Source organism: Schistocerca nitens, chromosome 1 (genome assembly GCF_023898315.1).
Source record: "Schistocerca nitens isolate TAMUIC-IGC-003100 chromosome 1, iqSchNite1.1, whole genome shotgun sequence".
Taxonomy (NCBI): domain Eukaryota; kingdom Metazoa; phylum Arthropoda; class Insecta; order Orthoptera; family Acrididae; genus Schistocerca; species Schistocerca nitens.
The window spans coordinates 584,949,717-584,974,424 of record NC_064614.1 but is presented as its reverse complement, the minus strand read 5'-3'; the positions used below and the strand labels follow the sequence as shown (position 1 = coordinate 584,974,424).

The following is a 24,708-nucleotide window of genomic DNA, read 5'->3' as shown; positions in this document are numbered from 1 at the left end:
ATTATTATTGCTATCATCATGTTTCAACCAGAGTATTCCAACTTCAATTACTTCTTGAGTTATCTTTATGTCAATCAATGGCTTAAGGTATTTTTCTTTGTAGATTTGAATCTGCTACAGCAACATCCAAAAAATGGAAATACGCAACTCACTTCTAATTAAAAGACTAATAGCTCCTAGTCTTTAAAAATCAAATATAGACTCAGAAAGTGGACTTCAGTATGAAACTTTCTTATTTTTTCTGGGCAAAACTTGATAATTGACTACATTTGACATTTTGAAAGGATTCTTTGTAATGAAATTCGTATGTAGCCCACTGTTGGCATAATTTGTGACATTGCCAAGCCTGTTGATTTGTGTAATATCTCTCTTGCATGGATGAAGTATTACTTTCGTGTCAGAAATAAGAGAATCCCAAGAACAACCAACACCAAATAAACAAAACTAAATACAGAAATTGGTAATATGAAATCACATCAGATTCAGTACTAGACCTGTTATTAGTTTAATCTACATAAATGACTTTCCAATAAGTTTCAAGGTTTGTTCACAGTTTGTAATGTTTGCTAGGTGACACAGTTGTACTAAAATGGAAGTGAGTACAGTAACTGAATTAAGATAGAAGTTGTAGGTTTGTGTGCAGTTCCAATAATCATTTCATAATTCAGATTTTGTGTTTTGCTTTGTATTCAACATAGATTTACAAGTACTTGCAGCTAATCAGATGAAGTTCCTTAGAACAGGAAACATTTCATTGAAGTGTTAATACTTAATTTACTCCGCTGGCGGTGTAATTGATAATCTGTTTAATACATTGTATTCTTTCGTTGCTGAAAGTATAAAAGTGACTCTCCTGAGATTGTCTTACATTCTTAGAACTTAATAAATGACTTTCCAAGAACCATTACTCTTTCTCAACTTTTGTGATTTATTTGTCTGAGGGGCATTCAATAAGTTATGCAACACATTTTTTTTCTCAAAATAAGCTAGCTTTATTCAGGATTCCAATATGCCATATTATTCCCCACTCTTTTTCAACATAATCTCCTTTCAATGTGATGGACTTTTGCCACCTTGCTGGGAGGGCCTCTATGCCTGTATTGTATCACTATGCTGGTTGACATTGGAGTCAATGTCTCTCTGCATGAATAACCAATCATCCACATACTGCTTCACACAGAACGCATTCTCCATTAGGCCAAGCAGATGTAAGTCAGAAGGTGTGATATATGGGCTGTAGGGTGGATGAGGAAGAACAGTCCAATGGAATTTTGTGAACACCACTCAGATGCTCAGACTTGTCATGGAACATTTTTGTGGTGAAGAACACGGTACAGTTACCTGAGGGTAGTGCAACACACTTCAGGGTTGATTGGTGCACCACACAGGAGGACAGCCAACAGAAAAACCCCTTCAGAGTCCCAGAAGACCTTCACCATGACTTTACCAGCTGAGTGTGTGGCTTTGAAATTTGTCTTTGGAGGAGAGGTGGCACTGCAGACTCTATTTGTTGCTGTTTTTTTTTCAGTTAGGAGTGATGAACCCATGTTTCATTGCCTGTCATAATGTTCAACAAGAAATTGTCATGATCAGCCTTGTAAACATGCAAGCAGTGCTGCATAAGTGGTCCTTCGTTGTTCTTTATGGCCTTTTGTCAGGCTGCAAGAACCCAGCAGGAATACATCTTTGAGTACCCCTAATGGTGGATAAGTGTGTCAGAATTACCAACAGAGATGTCCATTTCAACAGTGAGGTGTTTGATTGTGATCCACTGATCACCTTGAATGAGTGTTCACATGTTACAACATTGCAGGATTAACAGTTGTGCGTGGCCAGTCAGCATGTGGGAGATCGGACAGGTTTGTGCGACCTTGTTGCAGTGATGATAGACACATTATCCAAAAACTCACCATGCTTTTGCTCATTGCCAGGTCTCCATAGACATTCTGCCAGCACCTACGAATATGTATGATGCTCTGGATTTCCACCAAAAGCAACTCAATGACAGCTCTGTACTTAGAACACATCTCCGTTACATATGCCATTTTGAAGGCTGCTTATAGTGTTGCCAACATGAAATTACAGGGGCTGTTGTGGGAGTATTCCATGATGCCCCACAGCTAATTCCACACTTTTGCAACTGAAGTTGGCTGAGAAAAAAAAGTGTTGTATTATTTATTGAACATCCCTCATAACTTCATAATTTTTCATTAACAAACATTGAAAATGGACTCACCAAAAAAACTGAAATAAATCTGGCCTGAACTGAACAAAACTGAACCGTAATATCTTGTGCAGATGCAGCCACAGGTGCTTAAATAATCTTACAATAATGTAAACAAGTTAAAGTATTATTGGAATGTATGTTATGTGTTAATTACAATAGAAAATGATTAACACAAATAATTTCATATGTGACATGAAGGTAAAGAACTTGTGTAAATATGTTTCCAAGTACAGTTTTGTCGATTTCAAAATTTTCTGTGCTAAATTTTGTAAAATAAGATTTTTTTTAAAATTACTATATAAATCTGGAAATTGGTTCCAAGGTGCTTAATTATTTTAATGACTTTCATTGACAGAGGCTTAAATGTTACAATCATGTTATTTTCTGCATCTGTTTGCATCTGATATATTTTTATAATTCTCATTGTTAGGGAACAATAGCTTATCAAAATGTGATAAAAGTGTCTGACTCAAGAAAGAGAACTCTTATCACATCTGACTTTTAATAGCTATAATCCTTTTGTTTCCAGGAACATGGCACAGGAGACTATTTCCTTGTTGAACATTACCTTCCAGAAGCCTTATTTGAAGATGAAGATGAAGAGGAAGGAGCATGCATACGTGCTCAGCTTCAAGAAGCACATAAAAGAAGGCATGGTCTGGATCCTGGCCGGGCAGAAGAGCTTTTCATAGGACTGTCTCAGTCAATGCCTCACTATGGATCTCATTTTTTTCATGCTGTGGCAGTAAGTTATTTGAAGAAACTTAATTTTTGTAAATATGATATTTCAATAATTTGTTTTGGGGTTTTTAGTACAACAGTAAGAGGACATTAGCTAAGTAGACATTCTTACCTGGATCAGGATGTGAATTCTGCATAACTCTAATATCCCAATTTTGCCGGTATATAGACAGCTAATATTGGTCTGTGTAAAAAATGCTTTGTTTGAAATATTAGATAACAACAGCAGATGAATAATATAGAAAAAAGAGCTGTGGCTTTTTTCAAGGCAGTTGTGTTTCTCCTAACATACATTTATAAAGTAATCTAGGAGTAAAGATCATAATTATACGTTTGATTAGATTAGTTCTGGTCATATTTTTTGTTAGTGTACTTTGCACAAGTAGCCTCCAAAGGTTGCTTCTGCCTGTTGATGTATAACTTGATTCATTCCACTTCCCTGAAGGCCTTTCTTCTGCATGGTATTGATGGAACAGTATGTATAAATGAATGAATGAATGAATTACCTCCTACCATGTTATAATGTAGTTTAAAACTACAGAAAATTTGCATTATATGGTAGTTCCCACTAACCATAACTCTTCACTGTATCTATATGCTAAAGTAAGAACAAACACAATTTGCAGAACATAGTACTTTATAGAGCAAAATGTAATATACAGTGAACTATAGTTGTGTGTAGCAGTGGACAACAATAATATAGGTTACAAAATAGCACTCATTTGCAATCGCTTAAATAGTACTGTTTCTTTGGTGGCTCACCAGAGCATGCCAGGGGGCCAACTGATGTGGTTTCTATAAGCAGGCCTGTGAACTGTATGGATGCACATCTCTGAAATTGTGCATGTCATGAGTGAAGGTACATCACTCCTCTCTTCTAGGAAGTGGGAAAACTACATATATGCATTAAAACACAAGGCACGGAAAAGTATATGGAACAGAAAAAATGCTTTGGTACAGAAAAAAGGCTTTGGTACATAAAAAAAAAACCAAACAGAACTAGGGATGGCATCACCATAGTGATGTGCTTTTTCATAGTCCATGCTGGAGGCTTCAGTGGGGCATCAGAGATGATGGCCACACAGGACCTAGCAATGGCAGTGGCTGCAGTGTCAGGTGCAGTGGGGGCTACACTGCTGATGGCAGTCATCAAGGAATGGGGACGGAGGCAGGTACCCCAGACAGCAATCTACCAGGCAGTTGGCCCTGCTGTGGTGCAAATGGTACTGTCTGTGACAGGAACAGGCATTGGTGGCGGTGGGGGTGATGGTGGGTCCTCCGGAACAGCCCCCATCGTGTGTGGCCTCAGCTGTCAAAGTGATGTGATGTCAGTCCGTCAGGAGTACGGACGATGCACAGGCACTGGCCTTGGTGATGCTCAATGACAGCAGGATCCCAGTTTGCTCGCCGGCTGAAACCACGAGCCTAGACAGGCACACCCAACTGGAACGGGTGCCAGATGCAGCAGTTGTTCAAAAAACAGTCTAAAGCAGCTTCAGGGGCCCTGGCAGATACTTCTGCATCTGAGTTTTAAACATTTGAACCATTAGATTGAGGATGAAACGGGGAGCTGTGAGATGACGAACACCACTAGCCTGACAAAAAGATGCAAATACTCAAGAAATGACCTGGGGACTGTAGTTGGTAACCACGATATATGGAAGTTGCTCAATTACAAAAATCTTAGACAGGGCTGAAATAGTGGCTGCCACGCACGTGGACAGACAATATGCATTGTAGGGAGACTTGGAATAGATGTCCACTACAATGAGCCAACACTGATTTAGGAAGGGCCAAGCAAAATTGATATGTAGAAACTCCCGTGGGTGCTGTGGTGTTGGCTAGTGGAAATAAGACGCACACAGGGCTGCCTGTTGCAGTACATAGTGAGTGCAAGCAGTGATAAGACATTTAAAGTCACCATGTATGCCCAGCCAGTGCACATGGTGATGGGCCAAAGCTTTGGTGAGAAAGATTTCCGAATGACCGACATGCAGAAGCCTCAGTACTTTGCAGTGTAAGGAAATGGGAGTCACAACCCAGGGAGCAATGCCCTTGATAGCCAACTAAAGCACCCCATCAGTCACAAACAGGTGTTGGTGGGCCAGCCATGCTGCACAAAAGAGAGGACCCAACTAAGTACAGGATCTGTGGCGATGGCCGATACTATCATGGCGCTAGTGATGGGAAAAATCATTGACCACTTTCTGGTTCTCAGTATCTAAATAGAAACAAAGCAATTCATCCTGATTGGACACTGGGTCCGACCTTATCAGAAGGCAATATATGGCATAGGTGTGTGTGCTGTCGGTGGGTAATGGATCCGATAATGATAACGGGAGAGGAAGAGAGCCCACTGCTGCAAATAATGTGCTGCCTTGTCCAGCATGAAAGCCGAATGGTTAAAGGTGGTCCTTGATTAAATGGAATGTTGAATCAAACAAGAAGATGTGACATTCCTTAAGGACAGTAATAGTTGCTAAAGCCTCCTTTTCAATCTGAGAGTACCGCTGCTGAGCAGGAGTTAAAGTCTTAGAACCATAAGCAGTGAGTCGTTCAGGCCCGTCCATGTATTTGTGTGCCAAGACCATGCTGAGAGGCATTGGTAGCCAACATGCTCACCTGGATGAAAAGCGGCCAGACACAGGGCAGATTGAAGCTTAGCTTTAAACAAAGCAAACACTTAGTCACAAGCTGGGGACCAGAGAAAAGGTGCATTTTTATGCAAAAGCGCATGCAGTGGCTGAGCAACAGTGGTTGCATCTAGTAACAAGTTATGGTTGTATTGGCAAAGCCACATTTGCATCAACATGGTGATGCAATGCCTTGACCACTCTGTGAGAAACCTCAAAACCTAAGTACTCAATTGATGGCTGAAAAAATTGAAATTTGGCGAGATTGCACTTCAAGTCACGCAAACTGCAAAACAGAAAACAATCATCAGAGATTTCTAAGGTGATCTTCAATGGAAGAACCCCAAACAATGGTATCATCAACACAATTGATGGAGCCAAGCACAGAGGCTGTCAGTTGCTCTAAAACACACTGAAAAGTTGTGGGTGCAGTAATGATGCCAATAGACAAGCATTGGTATTGGTATAGGCTGAAGAAGGTGCCTAATGGCCTCATCCAGGGGGAGCTGGAGATACAGTTCTGACAAATCGATCTCAGAAAAGAAGTGGCCGCCTGATAATTTTGTGAGGAACTCCTCAGGATGAGGCAAAGCGTATGTATCTATCAAAGACTGTGCATTAATTGTGACACTGAAGCCACTGCAGATGTGAAGCTTACCTTTCGACTTCTTAACACAATGACCAGTAGTGTAGCACATTCACTGGAAAAAATAGGCCGAATGGCACTGAGCGACCTCAAATCGTCTAGTTCAGCCTTGAGAGTCGTGCAGCGCGTCAGGCACCTGATGCTCCCAAAGAAAACTAAGGTGGCGGTCTCTTTCATGGTAATATGGACATGAAAACTGGTAGTATAATTGAGCATGGGGGAAAATAAAGATGAAAACTCAGAGCAGAGGGACTCCAGTTGCTGATATGGAACTTGATGTGATAATAAATTCACCTCATTGCCAATGCAGAAACTGATAGCAGTAAACACATCCAACCCGGACAGATAAGTAGTATGGGAATGATCCACAAGAAGGAAGGTGAGAGGGCGAACAAAAGATTTGTAAGAGGCAGGAATGGAGAACAGATCTAGGATGAGAATGTGCTGTTTATGGTGGCTAATCAACTTCCACGAAACATGCGTGAAGGGAAGAGAGCCCAAGTCCACATGGTTTTGTGGTTTACACAGCTCAGCTCTTGCGTCCATGCTCTTGCGTCCACTTGCATTTTTATCTATATATTAAACACACACAGGTCAATAAACAATTTGTTCGTGGAGACAGTGATTGAAAAGCTACAGTTTATGTCCATTGGTACTACTGTGTGTGCCATGTATGAAGAGGAATGACACACTGATGCTATGTGGACTTTCTTTCAACACTTGTTGCAAACAGCCCAATGCTTAGGGCACATAGCATGCTTCTCTTAGATAAATCAGTATCTTCTGTGGCCCAGCACACTTCAAATTGCTATGCTATATTGTGTCAGATTCTCATATTGAAGTGCTTTTCACAGAGTTCCTTATCATGGCCTGGTGAATAACAACATCACACACCATGTGATCAGCATAGGATTTGTGATTGGTGCTAGTGACAAATTTACAATGATGGCTCAACCCGTGTGATTCTGCACCCCAACTTTGTAAGATTGGTTTGGGTATTTTTGTCAATGGTAAAATTCTACACATGTTGCAATGACATGTGTTCTGTCACAGTAAAAGGTGGAGAGAAGCTTGAACATCTCATCAGTTGATAAGTTGGCTGGTTCTTGCAAAGGCACAAGTTGGCACAACAACTGACAAATGCTTGGCAAAAGCCAGCAAAGAAAAAAAAAAAAGCCCTACACAGGTTTGCATCATCCACATGAAAAACCTGGAGATGTTGGTGTAACCATGTCTCATAGGAATCTGAATCTTTAGCTGATTCATCATATGCCAGAAACGGTGATGGTTTCATTGACAGGAGAATAACATGCTGCAAACACACAGCTGCCACTTGATTGAGAGCAGTGATGAGAGAGCCTGCTGTTGTTTTGCAATAGCTTGCTGCTGGGCGATAATATGTCGCAGTATTTCTTCCATTGAGATATTTGCCGGGTGACTTAGCACTGACACTAAAAAGCATAGAAAAAGTAACCCTCACTTGATGCCAAGTTTGCTATGGCAAGAACGAACATGATTTATGGAACATAGTACTTTATAGAGCAACATGTAAGATACGAAGATTGACTGAAAAGTAATGCCTCCACTTCCGTAACTGTTCAACAGGTGGCAGCATTGGTATGTGGCAGGTACTGGCTTGTTGCGTAGCCTCCTCTCTACAGCTCCACTTGGCGGGAAGCCTTAGCATTGAACGGTTGTGTTGTTACAGTGTAAAGTATGGAACCCTGTGCAGATGGTCAGTCATTGTGATTTAAGCAACATGCAGTCATTGAATTCTTGACAGCAGAATGTGCCACCCCAAAGGAGATTCATCAGAGAATGAAAGCAGATTATGGTGACTGTGTTGATATGAGTGCTGTGCGTTGCTGGGCAAATAAGTTTAAAGATGTTGAGGTGAGAACATCTGACCTGCATGACAAACAAAGAGTTGGACGTCCTATGACAGCAGCCACCAAGTTTCATGGGCTAAATGTTGAAAGATTTATTCAGGATGTTTGTCGTATCACTCAGAGAGAAATTGCAAGCACAATCAATGGCTAACAAGGGTCTGAAAGGAAAAGGGAAATGTTTTCCTGCAGCATGACAATACCAAACCACACACTTCATGTGCCACCACAGCAGAACTCCATATAGTCCAGATTTAGCACCGTCTGACTTCCATCTGTTCCCAATAATTAAAGACGATCTGTGGGGACATTATTATTCTGATGAAGACGTTGAGAGAACTGTGAGACTGTGGTTGCGGAAACAGAGTGTCGACTTCTTCCGTGACTGCTTTAGAGAACTTGTTCATCGTTAGCAGAAATGTATTGAATTGGCTGGTGATTATGTGGTAAAGTGAATATTGGTAATTAAAGAACACATTCTAAGGACTATTTATGCTTTTAATTTATTAAAATATTCCTATCCAAACCCAATTAACAAATATGGAAGCATTACTTTTCATTCAACCCTCATAGAATGAAGTGCAGATTGTGCATAGCACTGAACACATTGACTGGACAACAGTAATGTAAGTTACAGAAGAGGTGGAGCACTGGTCTGCAATCCCTTAATACTGTTTCTTTGGTGGCTCACCAGAGTGCACCAGGCGACTCACCCAGGTGGCCTCTATAAGCGAGCCTCTGAACTGTATGGACGTGCTATCTTTGAAATCCCACATGTCATGAGTGGAGGTACATCATCTTATTAAGATAATTTCCCATACACTGAAATGAAGATAAACTTTTGTCTTTTCTCTGTCTATCACAATATCATGAATACAAATGAGCTTACATTACATTTCGAGAAACAACTAAAATTTTGATACAACAACTAATAATATAACACAGTACAAGCATTAAAACTGTATTATTTGGATTAGATTAGATTAGTTTTTCGTTCCATAGATCCATGCTGAGGAGATCCTCGTGGATGTGGAACATGTTGTCCATCATTGCAACAATCAACAAAGTCCATAATTTTGTTAAAAGGTTAAATATGCTAGTCTGTGAACTTTTTTTTAGTTTTAGCAATCTGTAGTCTTTGCTATTTAAAGGGTATTTCAAAAAGGACTTTACAACTTAAAAATTTCATATAAATTTATTGAAAGAAGATACAGAGCTGAGATTAGTGCTATTTTGTAGGGAAACTTATCAAGTTTTTTACCTTAACTAAAGATATTGTATGTGGCTTCCATTGGTTAGCCTGCACACATCCCATCGGAAGTCAATTTCTTCCCAAACTCGTTGTAGTATTGCAGGTGTAACTTGCTCAGTGGTGGCATAAATTCTTGCTCTAAGTTCAGGTAGAGAAGCCAGCACAGGAGGTACAAATATGATACCCTTGATGAATCCCCATTAAAAAAATAAAAATAAAAAAAATTGAGTGGTGTCTGGTATGGGGAACGTGGTGGCCATGCAATTGGCCCATCACGGTCAATCCATTGCCCTGGAAAGTGGTCACTGTGAAAATCCTAGGCATCAGCCAGGTAGTGGGGTGGTGCACCATCTTGCATGAAGTAAACATTTCATTCTTGGTCATCCTTATCGATCTGTGCTATCAAAAATTGTTGTAACATATCCAGGTACACTATCCCATTGATGGTTCTCTCATGGCAAAAAAGGGGCCATAGACTTTGTTCTTGCTCAATGCACAAAAAATGTTCAGTTTATGGCTATCACGAACATGTTACAGTGTTTGATGTGGATTTTTACTGCCCCAAATTCTACAGTTGTGTGTGTTAACCTTGCCACTTAAGTAAAAAGTCGACTCGTCACAGAAGATGATTTTTTCCAAGAAATGTTCATCCTGATGTAATCGAATTAACATATCTGCACAGAAGTTCTTGCAAGCAATTTTATCAGTGTCTTTTATTGCTTGCACGATCGTCAATCTGTATGGTTTCAAATGCAAACGGTTTCTCAACACATGCCAAACAGTCATATGTGGGATTTGCAGTTCGTGAGATGCACACCAGGTCTATTTCTTAGGACTGTTGAGAAAACGTTGTCTCACTCGCTCAACGACATCGTCAGGTGTGCTTGGATGATTTGATGGATTTCCCATACCTTACCGAGCACCCTGTTTCTGCAAAACATTTATGCCACTCATAAATTGTAGGCCTACTAGAAGGATCTTCAGCATAATTTCTATCCCAAGTGTGCTAAACTGTTGTCGCTGACTTCAATTCTGCAATCCAAAACACACAGCTAGCATGCTCGGGACCAGAGAATGCAGCCATCTTTAACACAACTGCCGCTAGTGCTCCTTACAGTGCGATTTGGCACTAGTGAACTAAGCGAGACAAAACTTGATGTGTTTCCCTATAAATTGACATTACAATCACCTCTGTAGATACTGTGAATTAATTTATATGAATTTTCAAAATTGTAAAGTCCTTTTTGAAACACCCGGTATTTGGTGTGGCAAAGTTCCCAGATTTTACATTACGTTCTGTTGGTCTAATATAAAGTTCACTGTAGGATTTATTTCTACATATGATGACTGGATTCTGCACTGCGCTCTCACTTACTGACTGACAGTTGTTCTACCATTGGAGGTTGGGGTGAGGTGGAGGGCAATGTTTCTATCATATATACACTTGTAAGGAACCTAGGGATGTCCACACATACTCACTTTTTGTTTGCACAATTAAATAAAACTGAAATAATAAATTTAAGTTGACAAAGAGTGTAGGTAGGAATGTAGTTGAGATTAGATTAATTATTCATTCCATAGACCCACAAAAGAGGGGATCCTCCTGGGTGTGGAACATGTCAGATAAACACATTACAAAAATGTAATTAGAAAAACTTGAGTTTCATTAATTTTTATGATCCTCAGTCAATATACAGTAAAATTATGTACATGAATTAAAATTAAACTTCTAATATTTACAGGTTTAATAATCTGCTTTCATTAAATCCATCGTTCACACAGTAGCTAGTTACTTGGCTATTACAACCAAGTATTGTCAAAAATTAGAGTAAATTCAGTAATTAAAACTTCCGGGCTAAGAGGCCGTGGTCCAATAGTAGAAACACTTCTCCCTGACGTTTTGTTGCCAGCTGCGGGCAACAAAACGTCAGGGAGAAGTATTTCTACTATTGGACCACAGCCTCTTAGCCCGGAAGTTTTAATTACTGAAGACGCCGGCCGTGAAAACCTACACGCTATGATTAAAGTAAATTATTGATTTCAATGATCCTCAGTTAAGAACAGTCAAATTATGTACAAGATTTAAAATTAAGCTTCCACTATTTACAGACTTAAGACTTACATGTGCTTTCCATACATTCATCATTCACACAGTAGGTGGTTACTTGGCTGTTACAACGAAGTATTGTCAAAAATTAAAGCATAATAAATTTTAATGAAAATGGTCTGCTGCACTTGTTGAGAAATTCATAGATGGAACATGCCTTAAATAGTGTTTGGGGAAAACCCAGTTTGAATTCCAAACAACTAGAAACTTATTTCACTTTTAATTTTTGCAAAAGTTCCCAAATAGTGAAACAAATTAACAGAGGATTAATCTTATGGAAAACTAACTTAGAGGCATGATTAATGTTCCCCAAAACTGTGCATAAATTAACAAAAATGTAAGCCTATTTTTACAGTTTTACTAAGTACCAAAATACCTTTCGATATTATTTCCAAGTGCAACTGCAATGAGATAATTCAGTTCATTATTGAGATCCCTATGTTCAACAGTTCTAAGATTTGACAACAGTTCCAGTTCACAGTCTTCTTAGCACTCTGACACAGTCTGTGACTACTTTTACAAACAGGCATTACTTATGAAAATAATTCTCAAATGATTCATTTCTTCCTCCAAGTACTATGGTTTACAGATTCTTGTAGTCCAGTTCACCACTGTCTTAATTAATCCTCTTTTTTGCTTTTTTTGCTTGAGATGGTGTTTGGTATTTTTGTATAGTTATGTATGTGTGAGTGGGCTTTCTGTAGACTTTTTCCCCAAAGTTTTTTTTTTTTTTTTTTTTTGAAAGTTCATGGGCATCCAAAATTGAAATCTGACCATTTTTTGCATTTTCCATTGTGAACTACACTCCTGGAAATGGAAAAAAGAACACATTGACACCGGTGTGTCAGACCCACCATACTTGCTCCAGACACTGCGAGAGGGCTGTACAAGCAATGATCACACGCACGGCACAGCGGACACACCAGGAACCGCGGTGTTGGCCGTCGAATGGCGCTAGCTGCACAGCATTTGTGCACCGCCGCCGTCAGTGTCAGCCAGTTTGCCGTGGCATACGGAGCTCCATCGCAGTCTTTAACACTGGTAGCATGCCGCGACAGCGTGGACGTGAACCGTATGTGCAGTTGACGGACTTTGAGCGAGGGCATATAGTGGGCATGCGGGAGGCCGGGTGGACGTACCGCCGAATTGCTCAACACGTGGGGCGTGAGGTCTCCACAGTACATCGATGTTGTCGCCAGTGGTCGGCAGAAGGTGCACGTGCCCGTCGACCTGGGACCGGACCGCAGCGACACACGGATGCACGCCAAGACCGTAGGATCCTACGCAGTGCCGTAGGGGACCGCACCGCCACTTCCCAGCAAATTAGGGACACTGTTGCTCCTGGGGTATCGGCGAGGACCATTCGCAACCGTCTCCATGAAGCTGGGCTACGATGCCGCACACCGTTAGGCCGTCTTCCGCTCACGCCCCAACATCGTGCAGCCCGCCTCCAGTGGTGTCGCGACAGGCGTGAATGGAGGGACGAATGGAGACGTGTCGTCTTCAGCGATGAGAGTCGCTTCTGCCTTGGTGCCAATGATGGTCGTATGCGTGTTTGGCGCCGTGCAGGTGAGCGCCACAATCAGGACTGCATACGACCGAGGCACACAGGGCCAACACCCGGCATCATGGTGTGGGGAGCGATCTCCTACACTGGCCGTACACCACTGGTGATCGTCGAGGGGACACTGAATAGTGCACGGTACATCCAAACCGTCATCGAACCCATCGTTCTACCATTCCTAGACCGGCAAGGGAACTTGCTGTTCCAACAGGACAATGCACGTCCGCATGTATCCCGTGCCACCCAACGTGCTCTAGAAGGTGGGCCAGCAAGATCTCCGGATCTGTCCCCCATTGAGCATGTTTGGGACTGGATGAAGCGTTGTCTCACGCGGTCTGCACGTCCAGCACGAACGCTGGTCCAACTGAGGCGCCAGGTGGAAATGGCATGGCAAGCCGTTCCACAGGACTACATCCAGCATCTCTACGATCGTCTCCATGGAAGAATAGCAGCCTGCATTGCTGCGAAAGGTGGATATACACTGTACTAGTGCCGACATTGTGCATGCTCTGTTGCCTGTGTCTATGTGCCTGTGGTTCTGTCAGTGTGATCATGTGATGTATCTGACCCCAGGAATGTGTCAATAAAGTTTCCCCTTCCTGGGACAATGAATTCACGGTGTTCTTATTTCAATTTCCAGGAGTGTATGTCTAAGAGATTCTTTTTCCATGAGGGCAAAAAGAAACCCACACTTTGTTTTTTTTGGTACGTAAAGGCCACTTTTGCTATATCGACAATTCAGACCAATACTATCATAACTACACTTTGTCAGAAAATGAAGTTACAATGCTGCTACAGTGTCCAAGCTAATGTTTTGTCTGTGAAATAAAATTGCAACTGTTCTGCTTACTGATCCATCTTACAAAGAAGACATCTGAACACTGTAACTGCAAAGTCCATATATTTCCAGTGTAATAGCATTGCAACTGCTGTTACAATCCTTTAACACTCATATCTTCGACAGCTTGCATGATCCTTTATTGTAACAGCTTTTATGATTTCGTTTCACGAACAAACAAATGATTTAGGAATGGAAATGGAGGAGAAACATTAGAAAAGTAGCTTATCAGAAGGGAAAACCATGCATCAATTCTAGAATAAAAGAAGTGCAAGGAAAGCTGATAGGTCCAGATTATGGAATAACTGCAAGGTGCAAGTGTGAAGATAAAGTATCATTAGATCAAAGATGGAAATTGTTTGAGACATTTTAAGCTTAGAAAGTACAGATAGGAAATGGGATTATCTGAATAAGCTGATTACAAAAACTCCAAGAAAAAAATTAGTAACAGATTGGAAGATGGTATTATGTCCAGGCATACTTGCAAATTACAGTAAACCTTTATTCTTAAATATCAAGTGTAAAGGTCTGCAAAACTATGCTATTTATGTAGCATAGTCATGAAAGCATTAAAAATTGTGTTTGATGAAACAAGTGTATAATACTACAGTGACTACGCTACCTGCTGCCTTTGTGAACAAAGTGTTGTGACCACAAAAGTTAACAACACCTTTGTAAAATCATTAGACTGGTAAATTCTTAATTTGACTGTTAGGAAATATTTTTCGTGTTATGCTGAAAAGACTTTTTTCGTGTGTATGCTCAGTTTATTCAGAGATTTATACATTCTTTTGGTACAGCACCCATTATTGGCATCTCAGATATCATTCCTGAAGTCAATATTGTCTGTGATTAGCTGCAGCAGATATGCTTTAATTGTGTCATATGACTGACCGATGTCAGCTTTAATGCAGCCATTCTCTTTACCCTTCCTTCAAGACATTCTGCTACCATTAGATTTCTACAATATTTGCTTGCTAGTACGGTCTGGAGAAGTACTCAGAAAATGACAAAAATGCCTCACTAAATGAGGAAATGTAAGTCATATTAGAAAATTACACACAAACACACACACACACACACACACACACACACATTTGTTATGAATGCAGCGTTTTTAGAATTGAATTGTATGTGAATCGATGTGCTTCTTCTTCTTCTTTTTCCCCCCCCTTAGAAGTCTATGAAGAAATTTCTGGAGCAGTGTATACCTTCCTCATGTAGAAATAGATGCATTTATGATCTGTGGAATGTGAAAATAACTGACTTCCTACAATTACTGTTTTTGATTGTTGCATTCTCCTTGAACACTGCCATCTGGCAGCACAAATGTATGTTGCTACGCATGTAAGATTTCATTTTAGGTACTGTGAAGAAGCATGAAAAGAACAATTGTAATCATCACTAGTGAAATTGAAATAGATTTATAGTGAGCCATGGGAGCTTGAGGTGGTTTATTCTCATTATATTTATTACAGATAGCAAAAAATTTGGAATCCAAAGATGTTCTATTGGCCATTAATCCAAATGGAATATTTCTGAATGATAGAGAAGATAAATCGTTATTAGAAAAGTTTTTATGGAAGAACATCCAGAGACTCTGGTATAACAAACAACACTTCCTATTATTGCCCAACTGTGGAGATGAAATTGGAAAAAGAAAGTTCCTTATGGAGCACAAAAAGTGAGTGATTTTTTTCTCATAATTAGAAAATAAGAAGAATGCTTTGTCGTAGGACAGAGACAAGACAGATTAAACAAATTACTGAAAAAAATGTATTTGATTTAATTTTTATACCAGAATGTGTATCATTGTTTTGAAAAGCAGTTGAAGCATGAATTCAAACTGAATATCAGTTGAATGAGCTTAAAGTGATTCTTGTATAGTGATTGTTTTAATTATAGACTTTAACTACTATGACAGAACATTCATATATGTTAGTCTACACTGTTCTAACATTGGAGATAGTGCTCTTTAAACAAATGATAAACTGTATTCAAAGTTTGAGTGACTGCCAGTGAAAAATCATGAGCACCCTTGCGGGTGAGGGTTACTTTGTGTGAAGAGCTAGGCATTCTTTTAGTTGCTGTTCTGTAGCATTATATATACATGTCATCATTGTTAAATGGATATTAATATATAAATGCTTCAGAAATTATTTTCTTGACATTTATAACAGCAGATTTATTTCCGAACTTAGAAATAATGTATATGTGAACATAATATCCATATGACTTAATGTTAAATACCGTATTTACTCGAATCTAAGCAGCACATTTTTTCCGGTTTTTTGTAATCCAACAAACCGCCTGCAGCTTAGAATCGAGTGCAAAGTAAGCGGAAGTTCTGAAAAATATTTATAGGTGCCGCCACAACTAACTTCTGCCGTCGAATATATGTAGCGCTACACAGGCATGCTTTGCAGGCGCAAAGATAAATACTGGCGCCAAAATCTCTGCGTCAGTAAATAAATTAAAAAAAAAAGGTGGAAGACTAGCTTTTCTTTTTCCCGCCCCGAGTTTCGACCACTGCATTTTCATACATTATCCAATGAAGTAAATGCAAATGCCGTATTGTTCATCTTCGAATGTAGCAGCATTTCAATGTACTACGAAAATCCGACTGGCAAGACTGGTATGTTTGTCAATATGGCCAACTCTACGTTCCGGATTTTTTCCTACCTATGAGAAGAGATGGTTGCTAATAGGAACTTTTATGAATTGTGAATCACATGCAGTATTCTCTTCACCATAAGAATAATACGAATATAAGCATTTTGCCATGTATTCTTTCGTGTTTGCTGCTATCTCGTTTAAATCCTGTCTACCTAATAAACTATGAAACTAGAGTGAGACAACAGCAAACGCGGAAGAATATACATATTATGTCATGTTTATATTTGTATTATTCTTATGCCTAATAGTGATACAGTCAGAAATGAAGCACGGCAGTTGACTAGATTTTTAAATCTAAGATGACTCTAATTTCCGTGCAGAATGTAATGTACTAAAGAGGTGTCTGCGAATATTTTCAAACAGAGAAAAATTTTCACTAAACTCTCGTTCAGAACATCATCTATCACACGCAGTCTATTATTTGGTTCTTGTTGATCGTTGTCAAAGAAAGCAGCAGTGTAAGTAACAACAAATAGCAGTCTCTTGCCATTGTCTCGCTGATGAGACGATTCCTCTCTCTCTCTCTCTTTTTAATTGTAAGCGGCGGTAGCGTGCACAAAAGCAAGCCATGCCGCTAGCGATGACAGGCCGTAACACTCATAATCAGAATGCGACAAACAATGCGTGACACAGTACAGTAATGCATTTTCAGCTTAGAGTGACGTAAACACCTATAACAAAGAGAACGGCACTTATCAGATCAAAGAAAAATAAGCAATCAATTCAAACCAGACGAAGGACGTGAAAAAGTAAGGGTACCCAAATAAATACGGATGGAGCGCCTGACGGGGCAATGGCTACCTGGTAAAGCTTAACTGCTAAGCTTAGGACTCGAACAAAACTACTGTAGCTGTATCGTCATTAAATCGACCTAAATTGTTTCTCATATTACAATGGACCAACTTTGTTTCGATTTGGTGGTGCGGCCTAAAATTTTCTCTCCCCTTGAATTTCGAGTCTCAAATTTCAGGTGCGGCTTAGATTCGGGAAAATTTTTTTCCCTTGATTTCGAGTCTCATTTTACAGGTGCGGCTTAGATTCGAGTGTGGCTTCGATTCGAGTAAATACGGTAATGGTTTATGTTCACCTATACTTTAGCAAACTGAATTTTAGGTATTCGTTGGCCGAGAACTGACAAACTGAATTAATATAGGCCTACTCTGTACGCCAAGAAGACTGGGGGCAGCCAAGAATTCTGCATGCGAACAGTGCTCTTACTTGCATATGGAGTTCTGTCACTTGACTGCACTCTTCTCCCACTCTCTTGCCTTGCTTTCTGAGTGGAAATAGGGAGAAACTGTGAAAGCACAACATTTAGACAGCAATGCAATTGTGAAAGGAACACTGAATGTCTCACAAGTCACTTAATTTATGTTTCATAACAACATCACAAAAAATCAGTATATTTAATTATATTTTTGCTTACTGAAGTCATAATAAAATGTATAACTGGTACAAACTGTTGGCATATGGTCAGACACAGACAGTTTCACAGATTTTTGTCATTTGAGTTGCTCCATAAACATGACTCAATTATTTTCATAATCAAAAAAACCCTGTCATGTACATATGTTGATTGAAATGTATCACATTTGCAACCCCGTTATCAAAACTCTTCCTGAGGAAAACAATGTAGAACTCGTGCACAGTTTTATCACAGAAGAATTTGTCTTTGGAGTGGGAACTGCAATGGAGAGCAATCAGTTCCATCTGCTCATGTACAGGAGTGCTTTCAACTAAAATCCCGCATCTCGTGGTCGTGCGGTAGCGTTCTCGCTTCCCACGCCCGGGTTCCCGGGTTCGATTCCCGGCGGGGTCAGGGATTTTCTCTGCCTCGTGATGGCTGGGTGTTGTGTGCTGTCCTTAGGTTAGTTAGGTTTAAGTAGTTCTAAGTTCTAGGGGACTTATGACCACAGCAGTTGAGTCCCATAGTGCTCAGAGCCATTTTTCAACTAAAATGGCAAATGTTCTCAAAAATAGCTCAGAAAAATATATAAGATTGGCAGTGTTCTCAAAATGTTTAGAGAACTTTTCGTGTAATTCTTTCAATGCCACAGTGAATTCTTCAAAATTTGCATGTTATTTAATGCCATTAAGCTCACTTTTTTCCCCCAGAAGTTGCCCCTTCCACAATGCAATTTTCTTTTTAAATCCATCCCCACAAAATCAGAAATAAATTATTTATTGCCTTGTGGTGTCTTACTGTGCCTAGTGTGCAGTGAAGTCCACTTAACGTGAGAGGTCTGAAATCCATTTTAAGTGTCCTAATTTTCATTCCTGCTTTCCTTTTTCCTTCAGAAACTCAATGACGGCAGATAAATCAAAATATCCTTCCATGCATGCCCCTCAGCTCAACCAGTGTTCTTTGCAGCAATGTATAAAGTTGTAATACTCTTCGTTCAATTCCATCAAAAACTGTTGCAACTGACGATGTACTAAAGCATATGACTTCAGAAAATTTACTATTTGCAGAACCAATTTCATCATGTCTAATTTAGCAGAAACTGCTTCTTTATGTACAGAACAGTGAGCTCTGTACAAATTGTCTGTCGATCATTGTAATTTTTTGCATTTTCATCATCAACTGAATCTTAAAGTTTTTTGTGCATGGTGTTGTAATGTTATTCAACAGCAAATGTGAGGAACCAATGGATTCTGCAACTACATAATAGGTTTTGACAGTTCTCATCCTTCACTTCCATTATTCCCATTCATATTTAAAATTTGGGATGATAGGTCACTAGACTGCCTCTTTTTGTGCAAACAACTATTGGACCTATGAACTTTCTTTATATCACAAATAAACTGTGAAGGATAAGTAAGGCTGACACAATGATTCTGTGAAACTGAAAAAGTCATGCTGACCACGAAATGCCACACCAATGTGGGAATAAATAATGTCACATTTACTGTTAAATAAAATGTTGTGCTGTATTGAGTAGTTCCGAGAACCAACGAGTAAAGCTAAGGCATACTGAGACAGGCTGTGCCGTGGACTGTATGTATGCCGCACATTTCACTTGCATGAAGTCTTGCACACCATGCCCAACCCTGAAATAGAGTAATAATGTGACAGATGTACAGGAAGTTTTACAAAGTACATTAAGCTTAAGGGCATAACTGAAGGAAATCCTAGGTGTGGTATAATTACTTAAGTGATCATTTTTCTCATAACCTACTCAAAGTGAAAGAATGAATTTATTCTGCAGTACAGTTAGTGCACATGTGTAAATATTCTGATGGCATTGTATCACAAGTGCAGCACATAGCAATAGTCACATTGAGTAGCTGCATTTGTCAAAAATCTCTTTTACTTGGAGTTGACAGCTACATTCCGTTTGTTCCCATATCATTGTTTTACCACAATTGATAAATAATGGAAGAAATAAAGGTAAACAACTAACCTATAAACAAGACAGAGATTATGAAGTTTTGGATGACTCTGCTTGGAGCTAATAGAATAGACATACATACGCTTGCAGGACAGCAGTGTCCCTGCTAATTACTTTGTGTGAGGACATTGCATCTGTGCAGGTGTGTGTGTGTGTGTGTGTGTGTGTGTGTGTGTGTGTGTGTGTGTAGTGGAGTGGACATAGGTTGGACGGAGGGTGCACACATATGCATGCGCAAACATGCATACATATGCATAGTTATTGCAATAGTTATTGCATAGTTATTCATTTTGTTCTGATGGTCTATGAGACAGTAGTTACTATGTTTGCACCTGCAACAACAATGCTGCATTTTGAAAAGTTCATAGGAATACTAAAGGTTACATTAATTAAAAACTTAATGAGCAGTGTTCTTAGGAAATCCCTCAAGATCAGGAAATCCCTCAAGATCAGATACATGTGTAGCCTTATAAACAGGGTCTGAGAGGTTTGTTTACATTCCGTGTACGATCCTTCTAACAGCTGGTGAAACAACAGAGGGCCTGATCATGTCCTCATTTAGTGTTTGCTATCAATTATATTTGGTGTAGTTTCTCTGGCTGGCAGGTGGTGCAAGTCTCCATCATCTGTAGATTGTCTTCCTGCATGCTTTCTTATGTTATTTGTGCTAACAGAGTACCACCCACCCACCATAGGCTTAAATTGCAGAGCACAAGCAGGTTGTATTGTACTTCATGCACCTCATACCTGTAGACAAGTTTTGTTTATATAATTATAAGCTGTGTCCCAGGGAAGTGATCTGGGGGAGGTCACATGTTGAAATATTGGCTGTTTTCAATAATTTTATCCTGCTGCATTCCCATGAACTATTCAAACAGTGTGTGTGTGTGTGTGTGTGTTTATATATTTAATTACTTGGGAATAAAGTTTTATATTATAGAAGGTTCTGCCTCTTTCATTTTGCACAGGAGTTCCTTTGTGTTTCATCTTGCATCATGCCATCATCAGTTCTTCCTTAAGCTTCGAAGTGAGATGAGTTCCCTGCAGCCACTTTCAGCTGGTGAGCTACTGCGCTATTGCATTTTCACAAATTGTAACTTCAGTTGGTTGTTGACATTACTGTAAGCTATATATACTTAACTCTCCACAGATTAGTGTTACCTGTCATACTGCAAAGAATTAAAAATTATAAAGAATGGCAGAATAATGTACCTTTAATGGAAAAAATATATAATGAGTGCTATTACATAAAGTTATCAAGAACTTTTATACAGCTGCAGAAAAGCAGCAGACCTGCTGACTTATTTAAAAATCAAGTAGATAGTGAAAAGCTATTGATTTGCGACAGAGATACCATTAATATCACTGAGATTGTTTTTAAATGTTGGTATACATTGTGCAGTAATGTAAGTCAAGTGTTAACTTGACCTGTAGACAAGTTTTGTTTATATAATTATAAGCTGTGTCCCAGGGAAGTGATCTGGGTCTCTTGTTATTAATGTTATATTATTATTATTATTGGTGTTTTGCCCTTAAAGAGCGCATTTGGACTAAACTACATGGCCTGTTCGTTTGTCGCATTGTATCTCATGTAGTTTACTTTTCTTAATGATGTTTCTGAACTTTATTAACCAAACCATACTGCATCCTTCCGTGCAAGATGTGATTCAGCATCACATATAAAATTATTGTAATCACAGAAATCAGCTTACATTAGATAAGCTTTTCATGATATTGTGTAAAGCCGAATTTTTGGAGGCTGCAATTCATCATATATTAATGTTATATATAAATGACATGGCAGACAGTATTACTACAGTCCGGTTAAAGTTAGTTGATAATTGGCTTTTCATGCGATGGAGCTGGTTTCCTCCAATCTGATTGCTGAGCTCATGACTGAACCTTTCGTCGTTGCCAAACAGCCATAATAGCTGGTCAGTTCACTTCCAATTTCTTGCCCAGTTTCCTTTCTTTATGTGTTTGGATTCAGAATCCTGGGCCTGGCCCTTTTATTTTGTATTTCATTACACATGCTAACCACACCAAAAACAACACACACACACACACACACACAATGATGCTAACAAGATACACAGCTTTCATACACAGCATTAACCAAACCATACTGAATCCTTCCGTGCAAGATGTGATTCAGCATCACATATAAAATTATTGTAATCACAGAAATCGGCTTACATTAGATAAGCTTTTCATGATATTGTGTAAAGCCGAATTTTTGGAGGCTGCAATTCATCATTGCAACTGGGTGCCAGAGTCATTAATATAACACCCTGATGCTGTATAGTGGCATAGTGCCATGGTTAGTCTATAAACCTGAAGTGCAGAAAGTCCTAATTTTGAATCTTATGATATGCGGCGATAGTTTTTTGTATTTCTAAAGCTAATCAGAAGTCTTTAATTTTTATTCAATTATTTGGTTTAAATGTTTTCTTTTTATTTCTGATACTTTGCCGGACCATTTTCATCATTGTATTGACTTTTTTGTTTGTCATTATTCTTCTTTCATTTCAAATCTATGTGTTATCTATAATCTGCAACCAAGTGACACTCAGGACTGCTTGTTGGTAGGTAATACAGCAGCTCATGTAGCCAGTGTGAGGATAGTTTCAGGTAACTAACGATAGCTAGAAATTATGGTTTGCTTTTAGTGCTGAAACTGAAATTTTTCTGTCTTGTCAGGCTAGGTTAAATTGCCATGATTGAAAGGATTGTGATTTTAGTTCTGCCACAGACTGTTGAGCGCAATTTTCTCACATACATTGCACATCATGAAGTTGTGGTTAGGTTAGGACATGAGTTTAACCCTAGAGCGGAAGCACATATTTATAAAGTGCGCCAAAAAAAAGCGTTGTCTCATACCATTCGATTGTTGTTTTACTGTTGCAAGCTGATGCTCATTCCATCATTACTGCTTCAGCTAACTCAATGATAAGTTGTGTTGTCAAATGTCCAAGCAAGCAGCAGTAATATAAACAGCAAGCTAGGTGAGAAAAAATTTACAACCTGTGCAAGAAAATGACCCATATTTCAAGTTACCAGCACAATCCCACACTGAGGCAGTTATCTATGAGATAATTAGTAATCAAATGAGTGATTGGCAGGGGTCTGATGCAACTATACTGTTTAATGCTTCAAGTGGGTTTTAGTGTGGGTTAACACTTGTACCCAATGACAGAGTGATACAATGGAAGTATATTTTATTATTGTTTAATTAAACAGTTATTTAGGTAGTATAATGTAAGTTTATTTTACTACTGTTTAATTAAGATTAAACTATGGTTTTGCTCAGTCTTGTATACCTTGGTAACAGAGAGACAGCTAGTCTTTACATGTGTACAAAATGCGCCGCACACCCACTTGTGTTATGAAAAATGGTGTGCCTGCTTGAGTGACAAATTTGGGGTTAAAAAAATGCACCGTCTACTGCAGTTCAGTCATTGGTCACTTAAAATCAACTGTTGACAAGACATCTCACATTTCCATAATAACTTGCAACAGTTGCTCCCAACATTGTTCTGTGTTACACATTAACAGTATTTGTGAAAGACCTGCCTTATTTGTGAGTTGCTTGTAACTGGGCAGTTGCAGACACAAGTGGTAGACATCTACTGTCAAGTAATTTTAATTGGATTATAGTAACCATTGTGTATGTAATAAGGTTCATTCTGAAAAATGCCACTCAGGTATTCAGTCAATTCATGATAAGATTTCAAAGTGGTACAAAGATTGGCAACTTGCTTAAATGCCCATAAATATAGAATTGTGCACTTCTCAAAACAAAAAAATCATATTATCCTATGACTACAACATCCATGAGTCACTATTGGATCAGTCAACTCATACAAATTCCTAGGTGTGATATTTATAGAGGTATGAAATGGAATGATCACGTAGACTCAGTCACATGTAAAACACTGACCTCAGTTCATTATAGTGTACTGGGAAAGCACAGTTAATTGGCAGAGGGGACTGCTTACAAAATATCTGTTAGTCTGATTTTAAAATATTGCTCTAGAATGTGGGACTCACACCAGGTAAGACTAATGGGATATTGAATGTAAACAAAAAGGACACCACGAATGGTAATATGTGTATTAGACTCACTTGAGACTGTCACAGAAATGCTAAGAAATCTGAACACTGACAGCCATCACAATATAAATGTCAGCTATCCCATGAAAGCCCACTTACAATAGTTTAAGAACCAGTGTTAAGTAAGGAAACTAGGCATACACTACAGCCTCTTTCATATCACTCCTTTAATGACCATATAGAAAAAAAGTTCCCAATCATTTCTTTATGGCATGGATCCTACACATTTGAACCATTTTCCAGGATAGACCACACAAATGTTTTGTAAACATTATCATTTACATACTGAAATGCCCCAGTACCCTACCAATGAACCGAAATACATCCTCTGCTCTACCTTTGGCTGAACTTATGTGAACATTCTATTCCATATTACCTATCGAGATGGCACAGTGGCTAGCACACTGGATTCGGATTCAGGACAACGACAGTTCAAGCCCATGTCCAGCCATCATGATTTTGATTTTCCATAATTTCCCTAAATGGCTTCAGCCAAATGCCGGGGTGGTTCCTTTGAAAGGGCATAGCTGTCTTTCTTCCCCATGCTTCCCTAATCCGATGGGACCAATGACGTTGCTGTTTGGTTCCCTTTCCCAAATCAACCAACCAGTCAATAATTTGTATTCCCAAGTA

At 39.2% G+C, this 24,708-nt stretch overlaps 1 protein-coding gene across 1 annotated transcript in view; it reads left to right on the top strand.

Moving 5' to 3' along the window:
• LOC126255514 (tyrosine-protein phosphatase non-receptor type 13-like) overlaps positions 1–24,708 on the top strand; it is a 245,893-nt gene that overhangs the window by 152,069 nt on the left and 69,116 nt on the right. The window contains exons 8-10 of the mRNA XM_049955401.1: positions 2,757–2,972; positions 15,373–15,578; positions 20,931–21,022. Coding sequence (XP_049811358.1) covers positions 2,757–2,972; positions 15,373–15,578; positions 20,931–21,022 — 514 coding nt within the window. The remainder of the gene's footprint in view (positions 1–2,756; positions 2,973–15,372; positions 15,579–20,930; positions 21,023–24,708) is intronic.